General features: G+C 38.0%; 1 protein-coding gene across 1 annotated transcript in view; it reads right to left on the bottom strand.

Moving 5' to 3' along the window:
- Positions 1-21534, bottom strand: part of JAG2 (jagged canonical Notch ligand 2) — a 72484-nt gene that overhangs the window by 12232 nt on the left and 38718 nt on the right. The window contains exons 6-19 of the mRNA XM_055818455.1: positions 12988-13118; positions 12488-12607; positions 10038-10151; positions 9785-9898; positions 9114-9227; positions 8515-8561; positions 8067-8240; positions 5672-5822; positions 5217-5381; positions 4471-4584; positions 2998-3111; positions 2514-2627; positions 1442-1558; positions 399-426 (exon numbers count right to left, since the gene is read on the bottom strand). Coding sequence (XP_055674430.1) covers positions 399-426; positions 1442-1558; positions 2514-2627; positions 2998-3111; positions 4471-4584; positions 5217-5381; positions 5672-5822; positions 8067-8240; positions 8515-8561; positions 9114-9227; positions 9785-9898; positions 10038-10151; positions 12488-12607; positions 12988-13118 — 1617 coding nt within the window. The remainder of the gene's footprint in view (positions 1-398; positions 427-1441; positions 1559-2513; positions 2628-2997; positions 3112-4470; positions 4585-5216; positions 5382-5671; positions 5823-8066; positions 8241-8514; positions 8562-9113; positions 9228-9784; positions 9899-10037; positions 10152-12487; positions 12608-12987; positions 13119-21534) is intronic.

Genomic DNA, 21534 nt, shown 5'->3' with positions numbered 1-21534 from the left:
AGTATTTGATCCAACAGGACATTTTTTATATTATCGATAATTATTTCCTGTAAACTAACAGGTTTTGGTTTCTCATTTTTTATTCTAAAATTCAATTTAGATGCTTGAAATGTTATCAAGACATTCATTTCATATTACTGTAATTTACTAGTCAGTTCTGGCATGAAAACTACACAAATACTTTTATCTGTTCACATATGAATCAATTCAGGATTGTTTTGTGGTCTTTGCTGCTGTCAAGGAATAGATAAAGCATAGCAAAAGTTTCGTTTAAGATTTTTACAGAGGCTGGCTTCAATTGTTTTAGGCTAGAATGAGTTCTAATCTAGAATAAAAATCTGTATTACTGTGTTCACTTATTTTCAAAACAGGTACAGAACCGCAGTTCACATACTTACCATGGATGAGGGTTGCAGTCATTGGTATCTATAAAAAAAGAATATGGACTAGTGTAACTAGTGGCACACCTATTTTCTAATGTATATTATAGTTCAAGAGACACTGTATTTGATAAGGAAAGAAAAATAGAGAATTGAACATTTTCTTCCACACTCGCAAAGGAAGTTTAACTAGACATAACAGACCAATTAAATACCTTCAATTTCATGAACAGACTGACAAATGCAAAATTGTACAGCTTCAGTGTTATTTTGATAGATCAATGGCACAGACTGATACACAGCATGATGACAACATAATAGAAATAAAATGGTATCAGTTGCATTGGTAGAGGGTAATTCAGCCAGGCTCTAAAAGCTTTCTAAAAGATTACTACTGCTTTGGCACTTCACATGTGCATGTGCAACTAGTCAGATTTCTTATAACAAATCCTTCCCATTATAAATAGCTCTAAACTACTTGATAGCGTTTATACTAGTACTGTCAGTTTTAAAACTGCTAATTAGGGCAAACATCAATACAACAGTAATTTCACAGTAGATTCAGAGTAAAAACAGAACTCAAATTTAGCTTTTCCATTCCCCCCCTCTCCCTTTATGTTACGCCTTTAGGAGGAAAAAAAAAATAATCCAAGTTACAGGCTTTATTCCACCTAACCAATTCATTGTGTTGGTACGTCAAAGTAGTTAGCCGCTATCCTCGGAGAAAATGATGGAATATACACTACTGCCTGCATTTCCACATACTTTTCATTATTAAATTATTTCTGAGGGGACTTTTTTTGTTCAGCACATATTCCCAAAACCTATTTTTATAGGAGGCTGAAAGTCTTATTTTGGCAGAGACTAGTTGCAAAAAGCAGCATGACAAGGTCTCCATTCATAACTTGAGCGTCATCTTCTTTACCTACCTCCCACCCTGAATGATTCAGATATTTTGGCAGATGAACTCTATAAACTTGCTTTGTTTCAGTTAGCAGTTCTGTGCCAGACACTCCTAATATCCCAGGGGAATGCAGGGGAAGAAAGGAGAAAAGCCTTACTCTGTGTGCATGTACGTCCCTCCCATCCTTCTTTGCAGATGCAAGAAAAGGAATCTCCACTGCCAACACACGTTCCACCATTCATGCAAGGGTTTGGAATACAGCTGCTGTTTTTAGCTTTGAAAACAGAAAAAGTCTCTGTTTAGCACAGAAAACAAAAAGTATCATCTGGATCTGTCAATATCACAATCCTGAAGAGCATTTAAGTCAACAGTGCAAGACTTGCAAGAAGGTTGAGACTCCCAAACCAGTCACTTTGCATGATAATCTCTCACCTACCTTCACCATCATCCCAATTCAATTGTTTAATTGAACCATGATATTTTTATAAAAAAGATTGTCTACTGTTTCCCCGTCTGTGTAAACATCCTTCAAATACTGCTAAATTCTTACTTTGGCAATGAGTTGCCCAGGTAGTGAGGTTTACTTCATAATAAAATACTAGTATTTAAAATTCAGATTTTGAGTAAATGCTGCAATTGTACATATAAAGTAGAAGAACTAAACTAAATTCCCTTCATCCAACTTCTTGGTCCTAATGGAAGTTTCACATTCAAAAAAAAAAAAGTACCATGGAGACTACATTCAATCCCCCAAAAGCTCAAGAGTAGCTCCCTATGGTAGGCAGAAACTCTGCAAATCCCCTAGCAAGAATCACTTAATTTTATTTTTCCTGAGTGTGTCTGCTCATACACCTTTCAATCACAAACTTATTCACATTATGAACCATCGAGCAAAGCAGGGGACTAAGTTCCCAAGAAAACCTTTACACAGTGGTCTCTAAAGACTAAAAGAGAGGGGTCAAGACACAAGTCCAAGTGTTGTAAATCTGCCTAGCAGTAGCTGTGTAAGACCATGTAAGCAGCCTGCAAAGAACAGCTTCCTAATAATCAGTAGGATGTCAGGTAAGTGGAAGAAATTACTCTAAACTCCAGTCACCAGTCAACCAGAACACCTTTGAACTACCCAGCTAGAAGAACAGTGTGCCTGTTTACTAAACAGTTAAGTATTACTTGAACACTTCTCCGCTTCTTCTGGAGACACTTATCTGTAGATGATTTTAAAAGCTTACCAGTGTTGCAAGTACTTCCTATCCATTCTGGAGGACATGAACAGCGGAATGTATCTCCATCATCATAGCACGTTCCACCATTGCTACAAGTATTCGCATCACATTGGTATTCACCTATACGTCATAATAAAACAGTTTTAGCTTCCATTACTCCTGCTGAATTTTAAGACCAGGTACTTTTTTACCACAGTTACTTTTAAAGAGACTTCACATTTAAATGCAACAGTAGTTCTACTTGCTGTATTTACAGTAAAAAATCAGAAGGGTGGAATCCAAATGCATCTTTTACAACACTATTTCACTACATGAAGGAATACATTTTTTAAATATTCCATTTTGTTGCTGGGAAACTGGAAGAGGTAATGAAAATATGCCTGTTATTTCACTGCAATTGTTTTATTTTAAATTTCAGGAACTCTAGTCTCCTGAGAAAAAAGAAAACAAATCTTTGGATAAACTAAAGATCAAAGTAAAGAACACTTACGTGAATGGCAAGTTTTGCCTTTCCAGTCATTCTTACACTCACAATAGAAGTCATTTACCAAATCAATACATCGGCCACCGTTATGACATGGGTTAGGAGAACAGTCATTGAAATCTAGAAAAAATTATTCAAATTAGATGATCTAGCCTAGCCAAGGCCATGAGAAAGTATAAAATACTTCTTTATAAAAGTAGTAGGTTGTGCACTATTTAGGAAGACAGCATTCCTAATTGTCGTGGGGTTTACATAAGCAGGGGAAAAAAACTCTGATTTAATACAGAACAACATGAAATAGGAAAGATTTTTCTGGCCATTTAAAGCAGAAAAGTATCATTCAGTATGGCTTCTAAGTAGACCACCAAAATAGTTTCATTTTTCCAGCAAATAGCTGTATTCTGACCTTCAGAAAAAACTTGCTAGTAGGGACCACAATGTCCTGAAAAGGAGCTCCAACGCAGGACATCCACACAGGACAGCTGAGACTCCCTCTCCTGCTTTACGTCTCAAAATACAGAGTGCCTTTAAGCCATATAGATGGCTTAACAATACATATACATATATGTGCGTGTATACACACATTCAACATATACATAGGTACATGAATTTCAGAGAAAGTTATTTTCACTTGAAACAAATGTTTTAATAGGTAGAACATAATTATTCCAGACTGAACTTCATCTAGACCACACAAAAAGCTCTTCTGACAGCGATAGCTGCCAAAAGTTTCTCAGTCTTTATTTCACATCTCAATTGGTGCATGTCCTGTAATAAGTCTCAGCAAGTCCTTGCTATCATGTTTAAGAAGGGGCTTCATTCAGAATAGAAAAGGAACCAGCTGCAGTCTCCTCTGAGTTAACTTAACCATCTGCTGGCCTAGTACACTACTTTGTCAACTAAGGCCAGTATGTCTCAAGCCAGAGCAGCAAGAGTAAAGGCCTGCTCCCACTGATCTCAGAATACAAAACACTGACTCATATTCATCAAGAAAAAATTCAGGCTTCAGCAGTTCTTGTCTTACTAAAGGAATAGATATTAAATTTATAAATTCCTTCAGTAAGGTGGAAGGACATTATAACTTGCACTGGCTTCAAGCTAAAAGGCTTTTCAGGTTTGGAAAATACTGTGTATGAGTGGATTGGGTAAGGGACAAACTTTTACGTACAGTAAGTACCAAGTAGTACCTAAGCTTATAGCAATAAAAGCAATATAATGAATAGACCACCTAACAGGGTCTCTTCTCCTGAGATATATCCTGTACTTTACTGAAGAATCAGATTATGGTCCTATTCAAGAAACTGAGACTTTCACAGCTGCTACCCAAAAATCTTCTTGAAAATCCTTTTATAAATAACAGTGGGTAGACTAATTACAGAACAGAGAAACTACCCCATTGTTATTAACCACATACCAACCGTCACTAACAGTTACAGCAAAGCTGTAATATTTGAACCTCCAATGCTTAGCAGTACTCACTTGTGTCACACAATTCTCCTTCCCAGCCGCTTGAGCAGAAACATCTAAATGAATCGACCTCATCAATGCATGTCCCACCATTCTTGCAAGGTTTCCCAAGACAATCATTGATATCTATGACAAAAAGTCAATTATTACTCAAGGCTGTCTTCACCTACCTGAAGGAGTGATCAAGATTTGTGTTCCTAGGAAACTCAGTACAGAATTACACTCCATTTGTACGTATGTAAGAACAGCTCAAACATCTGTTTTCAAGCCTGGTAGCATTTCTAGATGTATTCTCTCTTACCTTGCAAGTTGAAACAAAGTGTTAAGTTCACCTGGCAAAAATATCCCAGTGTTAAAAAAAACCCAACCCAAAACAACAAAACACAACCCTAAAAACCCCACCAAAAACTGGAACACCAATACACATGCTCCTCCTAAGCTGTGCTGTCAGCGTGTCTGTCCATTCTTTATCATTCCCATGTTGGAGAACTCCATGGCTTCCTGCAAGACTGTGCATAAACGTAGTGGATACAGACACATTCACATTGAAGTTGGACTAAAACCAGTTTTCTTTCATAGAAGTGTGAACCGCTACAAAACCTGTTACCAGAAGAAACTGCATTTCAAGCAGTACACCAGAGAATGATCCATGCAACTTTATTAAAATTCTAATGTTTTATTTGAAGTTGTAAAACTTCATAACAAAAACTAAGAATGTTTTAGAGCAACAAAATCATTTAGAAGAAGCTTCTACTTACTTTCATGACAGTATATTCCAGTAAAACCTCTTTCACAGGCACAAGTAAAGTTCCCTCCTGGCTGACTAATACACCGTCCATGAGGCCCACAAACATTAGATGAAATGAAACGGATTCCTTCTTGGGTAGCATTAGTGAAGACTTCTATTGTACAGCTGTCTATTACTAAGAACAAGAAGTGTATCATCAGACATAATCTGCATCACCAATCACTTCTTAGTTTTAAAAAAGTTATCCAGAAATTAAGACTAATCACAATGCAAAAGTTAAACTGTAAGTTAACTTCTGCCTCTTCATAAATAAGGGCTGTTAACAAGCATTTCTTCTCACTACCTACTTCACAAAGTGAGTACAAGAAAAGTTTTTCTGCATTATGCTATTCCCAGAAATACTACTGTTCTTTTTTTAATGCACCACCAATACATTAAGACAAGTTTCTGGACAACAGCAGGTACCTTTACAAGAGTTATTCTTGCAGTGGTCCTTGAGATGAGAACAATTCTTTCCATCATAGTCATCAGGGCAGGCACAGTAATAATCTCCTCCCAGATCATAGCATTTAGCCCCATTCTGGCAAGGATTAGGTTCACAGAAATCAATATCCATCTGTAAGAGACACCATAGTTAGCAGCAGCTACTTTGTCTCCCAGGAGTAAGCAGTATTATCTGTAGTGCCAAAGCTGATGAAGCTAATATACAAGGAACCTCAAGTTTTAAGAAGGTTTATGAATCACATATATTGCATTCCATCCTATAACACAGAGACATACTTCAGGTTACTGTGGTCAATCCTAATACAAAGCATTTCTGATACTGCCAAAAAGATACTCCTTCGCAAGAGGCTGAATAAACACATTTGCAAGAACTTACTTAGCAAAGAACAAGCCATTAAGAGAATCTTACCATTACTATTCTGGATCATTTTAAGTCACTTCCCTGTCCTTCACTCCCACATACCAAGTGCTACAACACAAATTAAATACCAGTGCACTTGTCAACTTTGTGTCTGCAAGACACTTAGAATACAGAGAACCGTAGAAAAATCCTATTACCTAGAGCGACTTCTCTTCCCATCTCAATTAACACATATAATTTATTACAGAACCACATAGCTTGAAAGGGACCTCTAGAGGTCAGCTACTCCCCACCTGCTCACAGTGGGTCTAGTTAGACCAAGCTGCTCAGGGGCTTATTCCTACAGATATTATCACCATACCAATTTACACACAGAAATACCAGGTACATTTTGAATGCTTCTTACCATCTGAATTAAAAAGCAAAATTCAAACCTAGCTTCATAATATAACCCTTAATACAAACTGCTGTAGCAAAGCAATTCTACTTCTACATCTTATGCTGACACAGAAGATCAGAGTGGTGATGCCCTAAATTGGCCTCAAAATCCAAAGGAATATTGTTACATCACAGTATCTTTCTTCTAAATTGTTGGTCTCAAGGACTGCTTTCCTCCCCTCCAATGAATTTTTCCCCTCTCAACATCTCATGTGAGAAAGATAGCTTTCTCAACATTACAGACATAAAAGTAAGTCCAATAGCGGACTTTGTCACTATTTTCAGTAGTTCTGTAGCTAAACAGGAGAAAAACCCAAAACTAACTAAAACAGAAAGAATGCAAATGGTGCTAAGAATTTAATTCAGAGGAGTACTAACAATTCCAGCTGCAATAGAGAGATTTTTCAGCAAGCTATTTTGTGCTCTCATATGGTACATTCAAAGCAAACTACTAAGAACAGCTAAGGTCTGAGAAAGATTCTCATATCTCCTCTATCAGATGTCTCCATTTGCTTCCTTCCATTACTGTAAATTTCCCCTTCCCAATGCAAGTTCAGTAGCTGGTACTTTAGCATCTGGAATCAATGGTAGATATTTCCTGCAACACACAAGGCAAGCAGCCAACTCCCCCCTATTATTCAAACCCATTTGCTAAAACTTTAATTACATAGTATGGTATGAATCAGCCAAAAGTAGAGCACTCAAGCTATGATCCTTATGTAGAAATGGTACAGGATCTATCAGGTACTGCATCAGTTTAACAAAACTGGTCAGTATCTGCAACCTTTTTTAATTTCAAATAAAAGGATGGCATTGTTTCTTTAACAATGCAAATAGAGTAAGATTACTTCAGCATATAACAGACATCACTCCAATACCCTCCACAAAAAATTCTGGAGCAAATCCAACAAAATTCTAACACAATGCCTCCAGTTGATACTGTCTTGCTAACCATAATGCATGAATTTGGCTATCAGCAAAAGCCAGAAAGTGCATACTTAGGGCAGTATAGTTTTACATTGAAAAGTCTAATGTCCTCCCTAGAATGAAGACCTTAGTGATAATTCATAAAGTACTTCATGATAATTAACACTTCAATATTTCAGATCCGAATTCTTATTTAAGCAGCAGAACTACACATCCCTAAAATGATCTCAAACACAAAGTTCTGAGAGCTAATACTTGAGTATCTGTCTGCCTTTAATTATGTGGCTACTCCTACCAACAACAGCAGGATTCCTTGAAAGGCAATTCAGTTTTGTACTTCAAAGTTACTAGGATGAAGACCCAGTAACAAAAGACCACAGGTCCTGAAAAAATTTCCTTCAAACATTTAGGAGAGCCAACACCTATGTGCAACAACTTGCAGTTTATCAGGCTGCAAATTAAAGTGCTACAGCACCGCACAACAAATTTGTTTATTCAGAGTATCAAGTAACAGCTACATTAGTCAGTAGCACTTTAGGCTTGGGTTACTCCCATTTAAACGCAGAGATATGTTTCTTTCAAGAACTCAATCCATGAGAAGTATTGCAATAATGTCACCACTGCCCTCACCTCACAGAAGACTCCCGAGAAGCCCTGTGAACACAGGCAGCTGAATCCATTTACCAGGTCTTTGCAACGGCCTCCATTTTGGCATGGGTTGCTTTCACACTCATTTGTTTCTGTCTCACAGTTTTTTCCTGTGAAACCACGAGGGCATAAGCAATGGTAACCATTCACTTCGTCCTTCACAGAGATGGAGGAAAAAAGCAAGAGTAGAAAGATTTGTTTAATGATAAAACTTGCCCACAAGAATTCAAGTTATCTCTATATTCTGGATTTGTGAACTGCAGCAGCGCCAGATAAGATTATTTTGTGAAATGGTGCAAGAATCTGTAAGTGCAACACTACACTTAACATTTAACCTCATTTAACCAACCTGTAACTGCAAACTATAAAAATTCATAACTAGCCAAAACAAGATTAATTTTCAACATGGCATGTAATAAACAAGAGTTACCTTACAAGTACCTCCATGCTGACATTGTCCACGGCAGTCATTAGTATCTATGGATAAAATACACAAGGCATTAGAATTTGTAGTGGAAGACTGTAGAATACAGGTCTAACAAAAAAATGGAGATCAAAATTTTTAGAAAAGATTTTTCTAGATGTTTCCATGGAAAGCAAGAACACTTGATGATTAAGAGATTCTCAATTTAAAAATATGTAATAGAAAATGACATTACATATTTCTATTACACTGTAATCAGCTAATTTCATATCTAACAGTTTTTTAATTTTTATTTGAATCATCACATGGTATCATAAAATATTTTTAATTGAATCAGCACATGGTATCATTCATAATCAGGGATGAGCGAATAGATAATTCTAATAAACCTCTCCCTAAGTGTATATCTAATCTCATTTTAATACCAATTAAATGTCCAAATAAATTTTCAAACAGGATTTTCAATTTAATTTGCTGGAGGTTAGAAAAATCCTGACAACAGGTATTTTTTCTTGTACAAGTAAATGGACATATCATTCATCATAAAACTTTTTTTAAAGACTAAAGCATCCTATGGTCAACATATATACTAAAGAAATACTAACTGATATGACAATTTACTCCTGTCCATCCTGGAATGCAGTCACAGTAATATCCACCAATGAGATTTTTGCAAGAGTAAGCATTAACACAGGGTTTCCCCTCACACTCATTAGCATCTGTGAAAGAAGATAAAAGAAAGAAGAGAATAAAGAACAAACCCAGAAACAGATTACCACAGCACCAAGCAAAGTTTCCATGCAATCCAAGCATCAGAAGCTCATATTATACATTGGTAGGGCTCTAAAACCATTTATATACCACAGTTTTTTAATGCACACTTGTCTACAGTAGCACATGCATGTTATCTTACTTATCCCTTTGCCAAAACTCAAAAAGGCAGTATGTTAGTCAGGGCAAATCCCTTCCTTGCCTTGATAAGTTTATAGTCACTGTTCTGCCACCATGAAGAAGGAGCTACCATCACCAATGCCATATTTTGAAACAGAAAAGTTATCGGGCATTCTAGAAGAACTACTGTAAGTAAACTTAAGTTGGGGCTTAAATAGTTACAGGTTAATTTGAAACTTCTGACTGTAAAATCTACTAAAGAGCAGCTAAGATACCAATAACAACACATCTTCAATAAAAATCATGTTGAACACTTACACAGATTTATTCATTATTTAGGAATAATCTCCAGTGGTCTTCAAAACTTTGGAAGGTAGTAACTTACCAAGCTGACATGTTGCTCCAATCCACTGTTGTGGACATATACACTCAAATGCATTAATGCCATCAATACAGGTCCCTCCTTGAGCACAAGGGTTAGATGCACACTCGTCAATATCTGGAAAAGTCAAAGAGTGCCTTCCATTACATCATCTAAAACTTGGCTTAACCTGTTGGGTTTTTTTTACAGCATGATATTATCAAGCTGTATGAACCCTTCCAAGCGAGTGGCCAGTCATCAGTAAATGCATACCCACCGATAGCACACGTTGGTCCACTCCACCCCGATGGGCAGTGACACTTGAAGCCTGATGAAATTTCATGACAAATTCCACCATTAGCACAGGGATTAGACACACAAGCATGCTCCGCTGGGGAGAAAGAAGGAAAGAAATTCTTGCTAAATACTCTTCCAGTATCAATTAAGCAGAACTCACATGGTTAGAAATTGCATTCTGATTAAAAGTGACCAAGAGCATGAGCAGTGTACAGAAGTTGGAGCCTCCCTCTCCCAGCCACAGAGTAAGATTCCCAGGAGAAGACTGAAAAAGGATTTTACTGACGATGCATGATCCTTCATATCTACTGACTAGAAAGCCTAAAGATAGATGATGGGTCACTATCTCAATATCTCAGGAGCTAGAGAAGTTCTCCATTAACCTACTGCATTCAGCCATGCACTTCCATATCTGGAGTGCTACAGCATTTTTTTTTCTTTCCCTTCAGTGAGACAAAACAGATATGCTGTACACAGAAGTCTGAACAGTAGTAATAATTTAAGTATCAAAGGTCTGTTTAGCTTCATTCTAATACTGCTCCTTGGAAACAGCAAAGAATAGAGCTACTTGCAATTATAGGCAGTCCTGCTTGTTGTCACTCCATGTAGGGCTGTAACACTTGCAGAAGCTGTGCTAAGCAACAATCAAGTTGAGGAGGGACAAGCTGTATGCCATCACTTTTGATATTTTCTCTCTCAGAAGCCAAGAAAGCTTTTGGAAAGAAGAAAATAATCCCCTTACTAAGTAAGAGTTTCAAATCGTTGCTAGCATTTATGTTTTGAAAACTTTCTCTTAGGAATGGTTATCTAGTTTGCAAATTGAGTTTACGTAGCCTATGATGTTAGGTACTAGTACCTAAAGCAGCACATACCAATCTACTGCTAATAATCAGCACGGAACTCATTAAGTGTACAGCTCCCTTTATCCCTGCCTCCTTATTTGAAAAGCCAAGGTGCTTCCCCAGAACTTCTGGGGCACGCCAAGACAAGATTTCATCTATTTTAGCCAAAACTTTGCATCACATTCTACCAGCTGCAGAAAAATTCAGATTTGGATAGTATCATTAATACCATATAGCAGTCTATAGAAGTTCAAAGGAGATCTACATCCTGACAAATGTGAACACCTTCTGCTGATAATAGTTCAGTGAACTTAAGGCCAAAGAGTTACGCGAAAGGAAAAAAAAAAAAGGTTCTTTCCATCTACACTTATAACTATCAAGGGATAGCAAATTCAAAGCCAGAAAACTGTGAATGTCACATTTATGAAAAAGGATTTAATAGTCAATCATGGGAAAGAAAGTCACTGCACAACACCCAACTGAATACTAAATGTGAAAAAGTTGATCTGAAAGTTTTCGGTTTTCTCCAAACATCAAATAGGCAAGAAATAGAAATTGCATATTGTGTTTCACAACAAAGGGACAAGTAATCAGGAAAAATCTCCAAATACCAGAATAGTCTCCAGTACATGAAAACTTTGGTCTTTGTGTAACACATCACAGATATAAATGAAAATAGCAATATGCTTTCACATTGGACACAGAACTGTTAAGGCTCTAGACAAGATGGCATACTTCATCAAAAATATGGTTTAAATGCTTTCCTCCATTTTGCTAATGGGAAGAGGAAAGAGTTAACTTTGTTTAGACTGCTCAAGTTGACTCTGTAAGAGGGCTTGAGCACATTTCCATAGTAGTTAACATCTCATTATTAACACAAATGAAGTCCCATATTGAAAGATTATTTTAAAAATCAAGTTTCAGTTGATCAAAAAGGATAGTCAACACATTTAGACAGCCAAAAATTGAGCCAAAACCACACATGACAGTTAAAACTGAAGCGCCCATCATAGCTACCTCCTGTAGTTCCCAGCTTGTATAAGATGCATGTTTGCAAGCAAGCCAGAAGACAAGAAAAGGTGTAGCAGGGAGAACAGTAACAGGGAAAGGTGCAACTGTAACCCATTTCCATGAAACTATAGCCCAACTGCATGTTTAGATTAAGGAAGTGAAGAAATCAAAGGGAAAAAGTACTCTCAGTCTTATCTAAATTCAAGGGAAACTGTTGCAGCATTTCTGTTGTTTTCAGTGGGTTTTTTGACTAGCCAGCCTAAGGCACTAGACAGGAGAGACTGAGCTGGCCTATCCCGCTATCACACAAAGGAACGATCAAGTTGAAAGGACAGGTTGCACACTACCACTGTTCACACCTCCCTTCTCAGAAACAAAGCTAGCTTTTGAAAAGGAGAAAACAGCTCCTCTAGTCTAAAAAACAAAACAAAAAAACCCAAACAAAAAACCACAAAAACAGCCCCCCAAAAAACAACAAAAAAACAGTAAGCATGTAAGTGGCACCTGGCTAACTAGAATGTAGCCATGCCTAAAACAGTTTCAGATTTCTAAAGATACGTGCAATATCCAAAAGTACCAATTTCGCAGTTCTTTCCAGAGTAGCCATCTGGGCAAGCACAGCGATATTCATCTGGTTCAGTATTCATACAGGTTCCACCATTCAGGCAGGGATGATGACTTCCACAGTAATTCAGATCTGGACAGAGAAAAGCATCAATCAACAGGGAACACAAATCTCACCATTTTAACCCCTAGTCAGACATACAGATGTCTTTCTGGCTTGAATATTCACCCACATCATCCCCATACTCCGTTAGCTAGCCTATCATCATCCACAGAACAGGAAAGGATAAGCAAGAGGACAACTGCATGAGAGTTAGAAGACTCAGGACCATTCCAAGTCTTTGGTCTTAAATTTCCAACACTTATGACATTTAGACATGATCTGCCACAGAAGAATTAGGCAGAGAGATACTCAGGTAGTCACACACTAGCAGGAAAAAAAAATATGGGGGGGTTAATGAGTTATCAGTTAATCATGCAACTTTATTTTTCCTGTACATTGATGTTAAGTACCTTTGTTACAGAGCAGGCCACCCCAGTTGGTTTCACAATTACACTGCCATGGTTCATTACAGCTCCCATGAGCACAGCCCGGGTAGCGGACACACTCATCACAGTACTGTCCTTGCCAACCATAATGACACCTAAGATGTAAGTTTACATGTTAAAAGTTAGCAACATGATGCTTAATTCTCAGCATTACAGGTATTTAGAACACTACACTTACCATTCTCAAGAACAAGGTCAACTGTTCAATGTGTAACAGGCAACACAACTTTATTTCTCCTGTTTAGAAGGGACATACTAGTGCTGTTGAACATCCTTACTGCAACTCATCTTGCTCAACCGTATTACATACTACAGCAAACACCACCAAGCACTACTACATGTTATAAGAACCGTACATAAACTAGGCTGTTCTTTCACAAGAAGCCCCATCTTCACATAATCATCACACACTAGGATAAAAATTGTGATTGGTATAAAAAAATAAATTGAAATTACTTTCAAAAGGAGACTGCTGGCTTACTGCACCAAGTACCATAGCTTTTTTCTCTCTATCAAGACAGTTTTCAAGATATTACCTAGTCTGCTTTAGAGTGCTACAAGTCTTGAAAGACCAGGGCAGCCAGAGAGGCATGTCTTGACAATTTTCTCAGGATTTAGTTTCTTAAGAGAACCTTTTTTACAGATTTTTCCTATTATATCCTCAGTGATCTCTAGTGACATTATGACAAAAGTGCTCTTTGGAGAAAGGAGAAAAGAGAACAGAAATAAAAGCTATTAGTAATTCATTTATTACAAAATTTTAAAACTGTTTAAAACCAAACCTCTTCAGAGACCAGTATCTTTATGTTATCTGTAACAGAACTCTGCTAACAAAAGCAACTGATTATGCTATAGGAAAAGTATTAAAGTCTGAACTGAAAAAGAAAAAAAAAAAAAACAAAGAAGGAGGACATAGGCTAATGCTTTTTTTTTTTAACATATATTTCACACACATTTTCATAAAAAAGAAATAGTAAGCTTGCTCTTTTGGAAAAACAAAAAAAAAAGTTCTGCCTGTCATTTTAAGAGTATTTCTTACAAACGATTTAAGAGCCATACTAGCAATAGAGATGCATAAAAACACACTGAATGGGAGCTGATCACATGCATGCTAGTAGAGCCCTAATGCCTAGAGGAAAAATGCATTAGAAAGGAAACTATTTTTTTTTAGATTTAACACCACCATTCTATTATCAACATGCTTTGAATACCAACAGAAAATAAATTCTTAAGTCTTTGGGGTGTGGTGAGAGAAGACAAGGAAAAAACTATAAGTGAGTAGCCTTGGTTCCTTGTGAATATTTATTTCCCCCATTTTAGTAAGCTGTATCAATCCCCAAAGGAATAACATGGGTTATGCCTGCAGCATATTATTTAAATTTCTACTATTTACACAGGCAGAAGGAATCTAGATGCAGATCTTTGCAAGACTTTTTTTTTTCTATAGACTTGTCAGTCCCAGTATCTGCTCCTCATTCTACACCTCACAGCTGTGGGATCCTACAGAGACCCTCAGCCGTGTACCTAGCCCAGGGGCCTCCAACTGCTCCTCTGAGGAAGCCTGGAGAACATACATATTTCAGAAGCAGCTTTCTTTTGCTGTATTAGCAGTAAGAGGAAATAAATACTGCTCCCACTAAATTTGATCTCTTCCTTCCTCCTCAAGGACAGAAAAGAAAACAAAATCTTTGCAGGGGCTGGTAATAAGCAATAATAATAATAATAATAATGATTAAAAAAAAAAAAGTACTGTAACTCACTTTACTGGCCCCAACCCAAATCTCCATCCACGCCAAAGCTGGCACTACTGCCAGTGATTCACCATGACTATCCTGGCCAGAGCCAACTCCCCACCCACATATAACAAGCATTTTCAAGGGCTGAAAGTCTGCATCACAAAGCAAATAATCACAGTAACTCAATTTGTTTTCCAAACCCAAAGGATAACAAGTTTCTTTGTTCAACACTGCACTGGTGATAAAGAGTGCAAAGAAAAATACAGCCACCTTCTTCGAACTAGGAGGCACCTTAAGCACCTACTTGAGTTTGTAGGTACGCTCGACTGCATTAAAATTAGTTCAGCAGAAAAGGGTGGCTGGTTTTTCATGATACTCAACACAAAGTTTACTGTCAGTTACCACCAAGCCTGAGGGAAATAATTTCTAGAGTCGAAAAGCAGTCCAAAGGAACACAGTGTTTACAAGTCAAAAGGTTACTATGTGGTAAGCTGATCAGCCTTCAGTTTACAAGGAAGAGTAAATTAGGATTTCCTCTTGAACAGGAAGTCTGGTCGCATCCTACATTAGCAGGTGCTAGAGCAGCTTTAATTCCACTTCCTTCTAAAAAGATAATGTTTACATGGATCTCAGCTCACCCCTAGAGCAAGATGCGATCAATAAAGTGAAATCAATTCAGAAATGGGCATTGTCATTTATGAGAAAAATATCAAGCCAAAACACAAGGATGAAAAAAGGTTAATGATCCACTATGAGAAGCCCAAAAGGTACAGTATAAAAGCAACATCTTTATTTAAAAAACCAAACCAGAATTCCTTTTTAAGTAACAACTACTATGTAAAAGCCAAAAGGAAACAGTTAGGAGTGGGCTAAAGTTACTTCTTCCCTGACCCCCACAGCTGAGAATAATCTGTTGGAAGTTTCTACAATTCTAAATTTTTTTCATGTCTGACTAAATAAGAGCACCAAATTTAGAGAATTCTTAAGGATTCCCATTGTTCAATGGGCAAAGAAAATTCTTACTGGAATCAAGATTCTACTTCCTCTGTCCTTCCCCTCTGCTGACTTCATCAGGTCTAACTTGTCTTTACAACCAAACGCACACAAAACAAAAATCAGAGATCTTAGCCCTTGCTGGGTTATTAGCAGTACAAAGAAGCTACCATAAATAGATTGTTACAGTTTAGTAACTTCCTGATGGAAGGCTGAAGTACAGGCATCTGCTCCCAGACCAAAGCATCCCTTCCGGTCAGGATTAACGCAGAGCAGGCAATAGGAATAGAAGAACAATTGCTAGTTATCTTGAAACCAAGAACCTGCAGAAAAGATCCTGATAGTTCTACAGACACGCTTCACAGCTTTCATTTTCCTTTAGATGAAAGTCTGGTGGGCAACAGGAAAATGAGAATTTAAATACATGGTTGGAGGAAGGGGAGGTGGCAGGAATTAACATTAGCAAAGCTTCTAGATAACATTTCTGTCTCGAGATTAGAGAAACTGCAACCATGCAGGAAAAATACTGGTGTCATTGACAAGTATATAAAGCCACAATAATTTAACTTGTAGTGTATATTTGGTTACAGTAAGACAGTGGGGCTTCAAACAGCCAAATTCCAGGATAAGAAAGACTTTCTACAGTAACTCTCAACATGTTTGAAGTAGTAAATTTAGTATCAAGGAATCCTACAGAAGCACCCGTCACTACACACAATTCAAAAGATACATAGGTACTCAAGAGGCAGGAGCAGGGCAAAGTGCAGGAAGGAGAAAGAAATACAAGACTTGGGATTTGGTGGTGTTTTTTTCTTTTCTTTTCCCAGGGCTATTAAAAAAGCTAAACTAGTCAAGTTCAATAAAATAGATTTTTCTACAGCACTGTGCTTTCCTTATGTTCCTCTGAAACAGTTTTAACTAAGGAAAAAGCTGATACTGATGCCTTTATTTTCCTCTGAGGATGTTTGTGTTATAATTACTTACTGAAAGCTAGGTTGAAACTGAGCATTTCCAAATCAGATGGCACAAAGTGTTGGAAAGATCTCATGTTGCTGTATGTAAACAGTTACATGATTTGTGAGGACAAGGCCCTGAGCAATCTGGTTTAGCTAGTCCTCCTTTGGGCAGGAGGTGGGACTGGACGACCCCGGAGATTCTTTCCAAACTCCATGATTTTATATCAAATCCTACAATAGCACTTATGCAACTGATGTGGAAAAGCAAAGAGATGTACCCTGTCCTGATGGTCTGTAAACCATGGTCCCTCAGCACCTTGCATGATTAACTCCTCATCCAAAAGGAAGACAGACACCTGCTACATTGCCAAAAGTTAGTGTGCTGTCAACAGTCAACTTTAACTCTGCTGTTTAATACTATCTTCACACATGGTTTATTCCTCTGGTTATTTGAGAGTTCTGGACTTTCTGTGCAGAAATTTCAGCTGAGAAACTTCATATTGCAGGTCTCATCCAACCACTAATCTACCCCGACTAACTGTATGAAAAGGCTCATAATACATGAGAACGAGAAGATAACTCAATAGGTTCTGTTCTACACCTAGCTACAGAGCTTTGTCAGCACTTAACACTTAAATACACCTAAACCACTATCCTGCTTTCAGCTGGAATTGAGTTAATTATCTACTTAGGAGCTAACGCGCTCTGTATTGGCTTTGACCTGAGACTCTGCAGTTTGTCAGCCCTTGCTAGTGAAACGGCTGGAAGGGCACAAGGAATTGGGAAGCGGACACAGCCAGGCCAGCTGACCAGAACTAGCCAAAGAGGCATTCCATACCATGGGACATCATGCCTGGTATGTATACCTGGGGGGCTGGCCAGGGCAGGTGGATCATTGCTCAGGGGCTGGCTGGGCATCAGTCACAGGCGGCGAACTGTTGCGTTGTGCACCATGTGTTCCCTTCTTCCTTTCGCTCTGGATGTTATTCTTTCCCTTTCCCTTTTCATTATAACTGTTATTGTCATTATTAGTGTTCTTTCATTTTTATTCTATTTCAGCTATTAAATTGTTTTTCTCTCAGTCCTCGAGTTTTACATTCCCTTCCAACCCTCCTCCCATCCCTCTGGGTGAGGGGGGGAGTGAGCAAGTGGCTACATGGTGCTTAATTACCAGCCAGGGTTAAACCACAGCAACCACCAGTGTGAAGGAAATCAAAACTAAGCTATTTCTGAAGTCTATGTCAGAACATGGGGCCTAAAAGTCAATTTAAAAAATCCCTCCATAGGGAAGATGTAGGCAACATGGTGTAAGTCTTTAATTACCATAGGTTATACTTTAGTGGTATATTGCACATCCTACAAAGGCCAAAGTAAAGATTACAGAGACATATTTACACATCATTTTTTAAGCAGGCTTTTTGGAGGGAGCTTCTCCCACTCGTATTTCAAATGGAAGCTGTGGCCAAAACACTGAACACAGGAAAACGAAGCAGAACAGTGACATTAAGAGCAGAAGCAAAATGCATCATTCAGGGGTGGGGGAGAAATAACCCTCTTAAATGGAAAACCACTAAATTTTCTAGTGACGTGAACAGGATGGCGTTGCATAGGCCAGAACAATAGCTTTATATTAGTTATTTACTTAAAATAACTATAAGAAAGTCTGTTTAATCTTTTAAGAGATTAATTATTGCACAGCAGGCAGCAATATGGTCTAGCTGTTAGATCCTACAATTCTGAGCATCCGGCTTCAATGTTATAGTTAGTACAGTACTCATTCACTAAGATTTGTCACAGAACCACTTTCCCCACCTTCCTACATTTGAAATGGGCAAGATAGCTTTCTGAATAGGGAAGGAAAAGATGAACTTAAATAATTTAATTACCTGAAAGCTTGTCATCTTTTCCTCCCACCCCCAGCATTCTTACTGCACCAAATGATACAAACCTTTCTCTACAAACTTTTTCTCCTCTAATAAAGGAAGTTAGTGAAAGCTACCCTTCTCATTTACTGTATTTAGAGTTTTGTGAAGGAGCTGATAGGAGGGACGATTTAACCCTTGCTCAGTTATCCTGCAGTAAGTGGCCCTAAGGGTGTGCTTGCATTTGCATTAGTTCACACCAGGAGCATGCTTTTTAAGTGAACTGCCTGATTGTTCCTGTCGATGGTGTGTTGGTTCTCATCAGAGCTGTTTTGGAACAAAGGAATTGAATTCCTTTTAGGTTAAGCTAAGGTAATGTAAGACCATGTATGCCAGGAGGCCACCTAATGTGTTCCAGCTGCAAACAGCCATTCAGTCCACAAGAACAGATGAGAGCTAGGCTAAAATTTGTTTAAAAAACAGCCTTAAGTGGTTTTAGCATGGATTTTGGGTTCTTAACGCTGCTTTGATCTACTATTCTAATTTTTCTGCAGTGCCTACTATTGCAAACACAAATTAAAGCACTACATGTTTTTACTTCCTGTATACCTGCTCACATTCTCCTGGAAGCAGCATCCACCTTTAGGACATACTCTCTGCCTTCCTACTCACTAACCATCCAAGCAAGTGCTGAGTGTGCCTCAGTTCCTTCACCAATAAAACATGGAATTCTTTTTTGTCTGAGTATGTTTACTTGTGAAATACTTGCCAACAAGGCATACCACTAGGACATAAAAAACAATAGTAAAAGCATACTGGTTATATTAACAGGAAAAAGAACTTGCATAATAAGACAGGCAACAATTGTAACAATTTTACAAGTTCTTGAAACTTGAAGCTGTGAAATGGTATCTTGCATCAAAGAAGAGACTAGGAAGAAGATGTCCAGGTACTAGTACCAAGTGCACTCCTGGCAGGGCCAGACAATAGCCCTATGCTCCTTAGGGACCACAGCTGCTCCAAGACCACAGGAACTGAAATGGTCAGATGCCACAGCAGCTAACGCACTCCTCAAGGTTTTTTCTAGTTTACTGTTCAGAACAGCTTATGAGCTGTCTCATAATTCCATTCCGGAACAATTGTGTAAACCAACCATATCAAATAGATCTGGCTGATCAATTTGATCTAGTTAGTATGGAAGCTTACCATCTCTTACTTTCTCCTCATTTTTAGGAGCAGGCATTTTATTGCCTTCTTTTTTTCAGTCATTTATGATCTTTTGTTAGTCCTCTAGAAGTCTTTCAATAACAAACTGTTTTGAAATGCCTTACCAGATCTCCTTGTACCCAAGAATGAGTTTACAGGAATCCAGCTGTCTGGATTTTTTGGGTTTTCATTTTACTGTTTTTTTTCCCCTCCACTTCAGAGTTCCCCAATGCTGACTGTTAACCATGTAATCCACCCAACTGTCCTGAAAACACAAGCAACACATTAGTGATATTGGTAGGCCTTCTACTAAAAAGGGTGGAAGACTATGCAATCCATTAACATTTAACAAAGGATGTCTAGAATACTATGACAACCCCAACACTCCAGGTAGTTAGCTGTACCTCATTTTGCAACTCAAGCTTTTGTTCCTGTATCTCCGTAAAAGTCTTGAATAATAGTTGAGCAGGTTCTGGCCCTTATAGTGACAGAGTAAGGGAGCAAAACCACTTGGGAGAGCAAAACCACTACAGCATCTGCAGATACTGCTGGACACAAGAAATCAGCCCTGCAAGCAGGGCTGAAGTGGAATACGAGGACTACAAAAGGCATGGCACCGGACAGGACGTTTGAGAAATCTGTTTCAATAGGGCAAACATCAGGTATGTGATTAAATAAAAACAAACAAAAACCCCACCAACACTGTAAAACCAAAATTGTCACATATAGTTCAGGAGTAATTCTAGAATAAGACAGTTCACAGCACAGATAAAACAGTTTACTTAAATTTTTAAAGACTGTATGCTTGCTTTGCTCACCTTGCACAAATTCATGTTAGAGTACTATTAGCAATCTCACTTCCAATTCATTTCCGTTAGTCTACACATTCTAAAGAAAGTTTTCTATCACAGTTGTGTGAAGCAAGACTTGCATTTCCCAGGACGTAACCTAGGTCCTACCATAGCTCCAGAAGCTGAACACAAGCTGAGCAATGTTAGAGAAGTGATCCCTTATGTTTTGCTTTGGAAGAGAAATTTAAACATTCAAAGGCAACAGGAAAAGTAGAAACATTTCTGAAAACACCATCTTCCTGGCAGGAATATGACAGTGTAGGCCAAGATACAAGGCATATCTGGACTTCTGCCAAACCCATACCACTCTGGATCACAAGGAAGTGAAAGATTAAGCCATTAAGCCTACTGACAGTTTATGAGTGGTACCAAACATACTCAAGTCAGCAGTTTTAATCAAGGAAGGAGACTGTCACTTATGGTTTCTCTATATTCAACTTTCATAATTTCATAAGACGATTGAGCCTAAGCCAGTTATGAGCCATTAGATCAAACTTCATTCTTCTCTAGACAGTTTAATGGAATTTAACAAAGTACTTAAAATGATGCAAAAACATACAAAAAGCACCAACCATCATTGCTTGGCCATGTTGCTTCTCTGACAATCCCTCCTACTACTTTGTGCTGGTGAATCAATCAATGAGACCATTTGCCCTGCCACTGCAGGCTTAAAAAACAAAACCCCACCCACAAAAAACCTGAAGAAGATTACAGTGGCCAAACCCTTTGAGTCTAGATATGAATAAAGGTTTTTTTGGTTGTTGGTTCGTTTTTGTGTGTGTGTGTATGCACGTGCACTTTGGTGTGGTTTTTTTTTAAGAACATTTCAATCTCCCATCTTTGCAAGAGTTAGCTAAGATGCTTTTGCTTTCCTCAAGGATGTAATTTTGCTATTATTTAGCAATTT

Source organism: Falco peregrinus, chromosome 1 (genome assembly GCF_023634155.1).
Source record: "Falco peregrinus isolate bFalPer1 chromosome 1, bFalPer1.pri, whole genome shotgun sequence".
Classification (NCBI taxonomy): Eukaryota; Metazoa; Chordata; class Aves; order Falconiformes; family Falconidae; genus Falco; species Falco peregrinus.
Note: the sequence above shows the minus strand (reverse complement) of the source record. Positions and strands in the feature narration are given on the sequence as shown.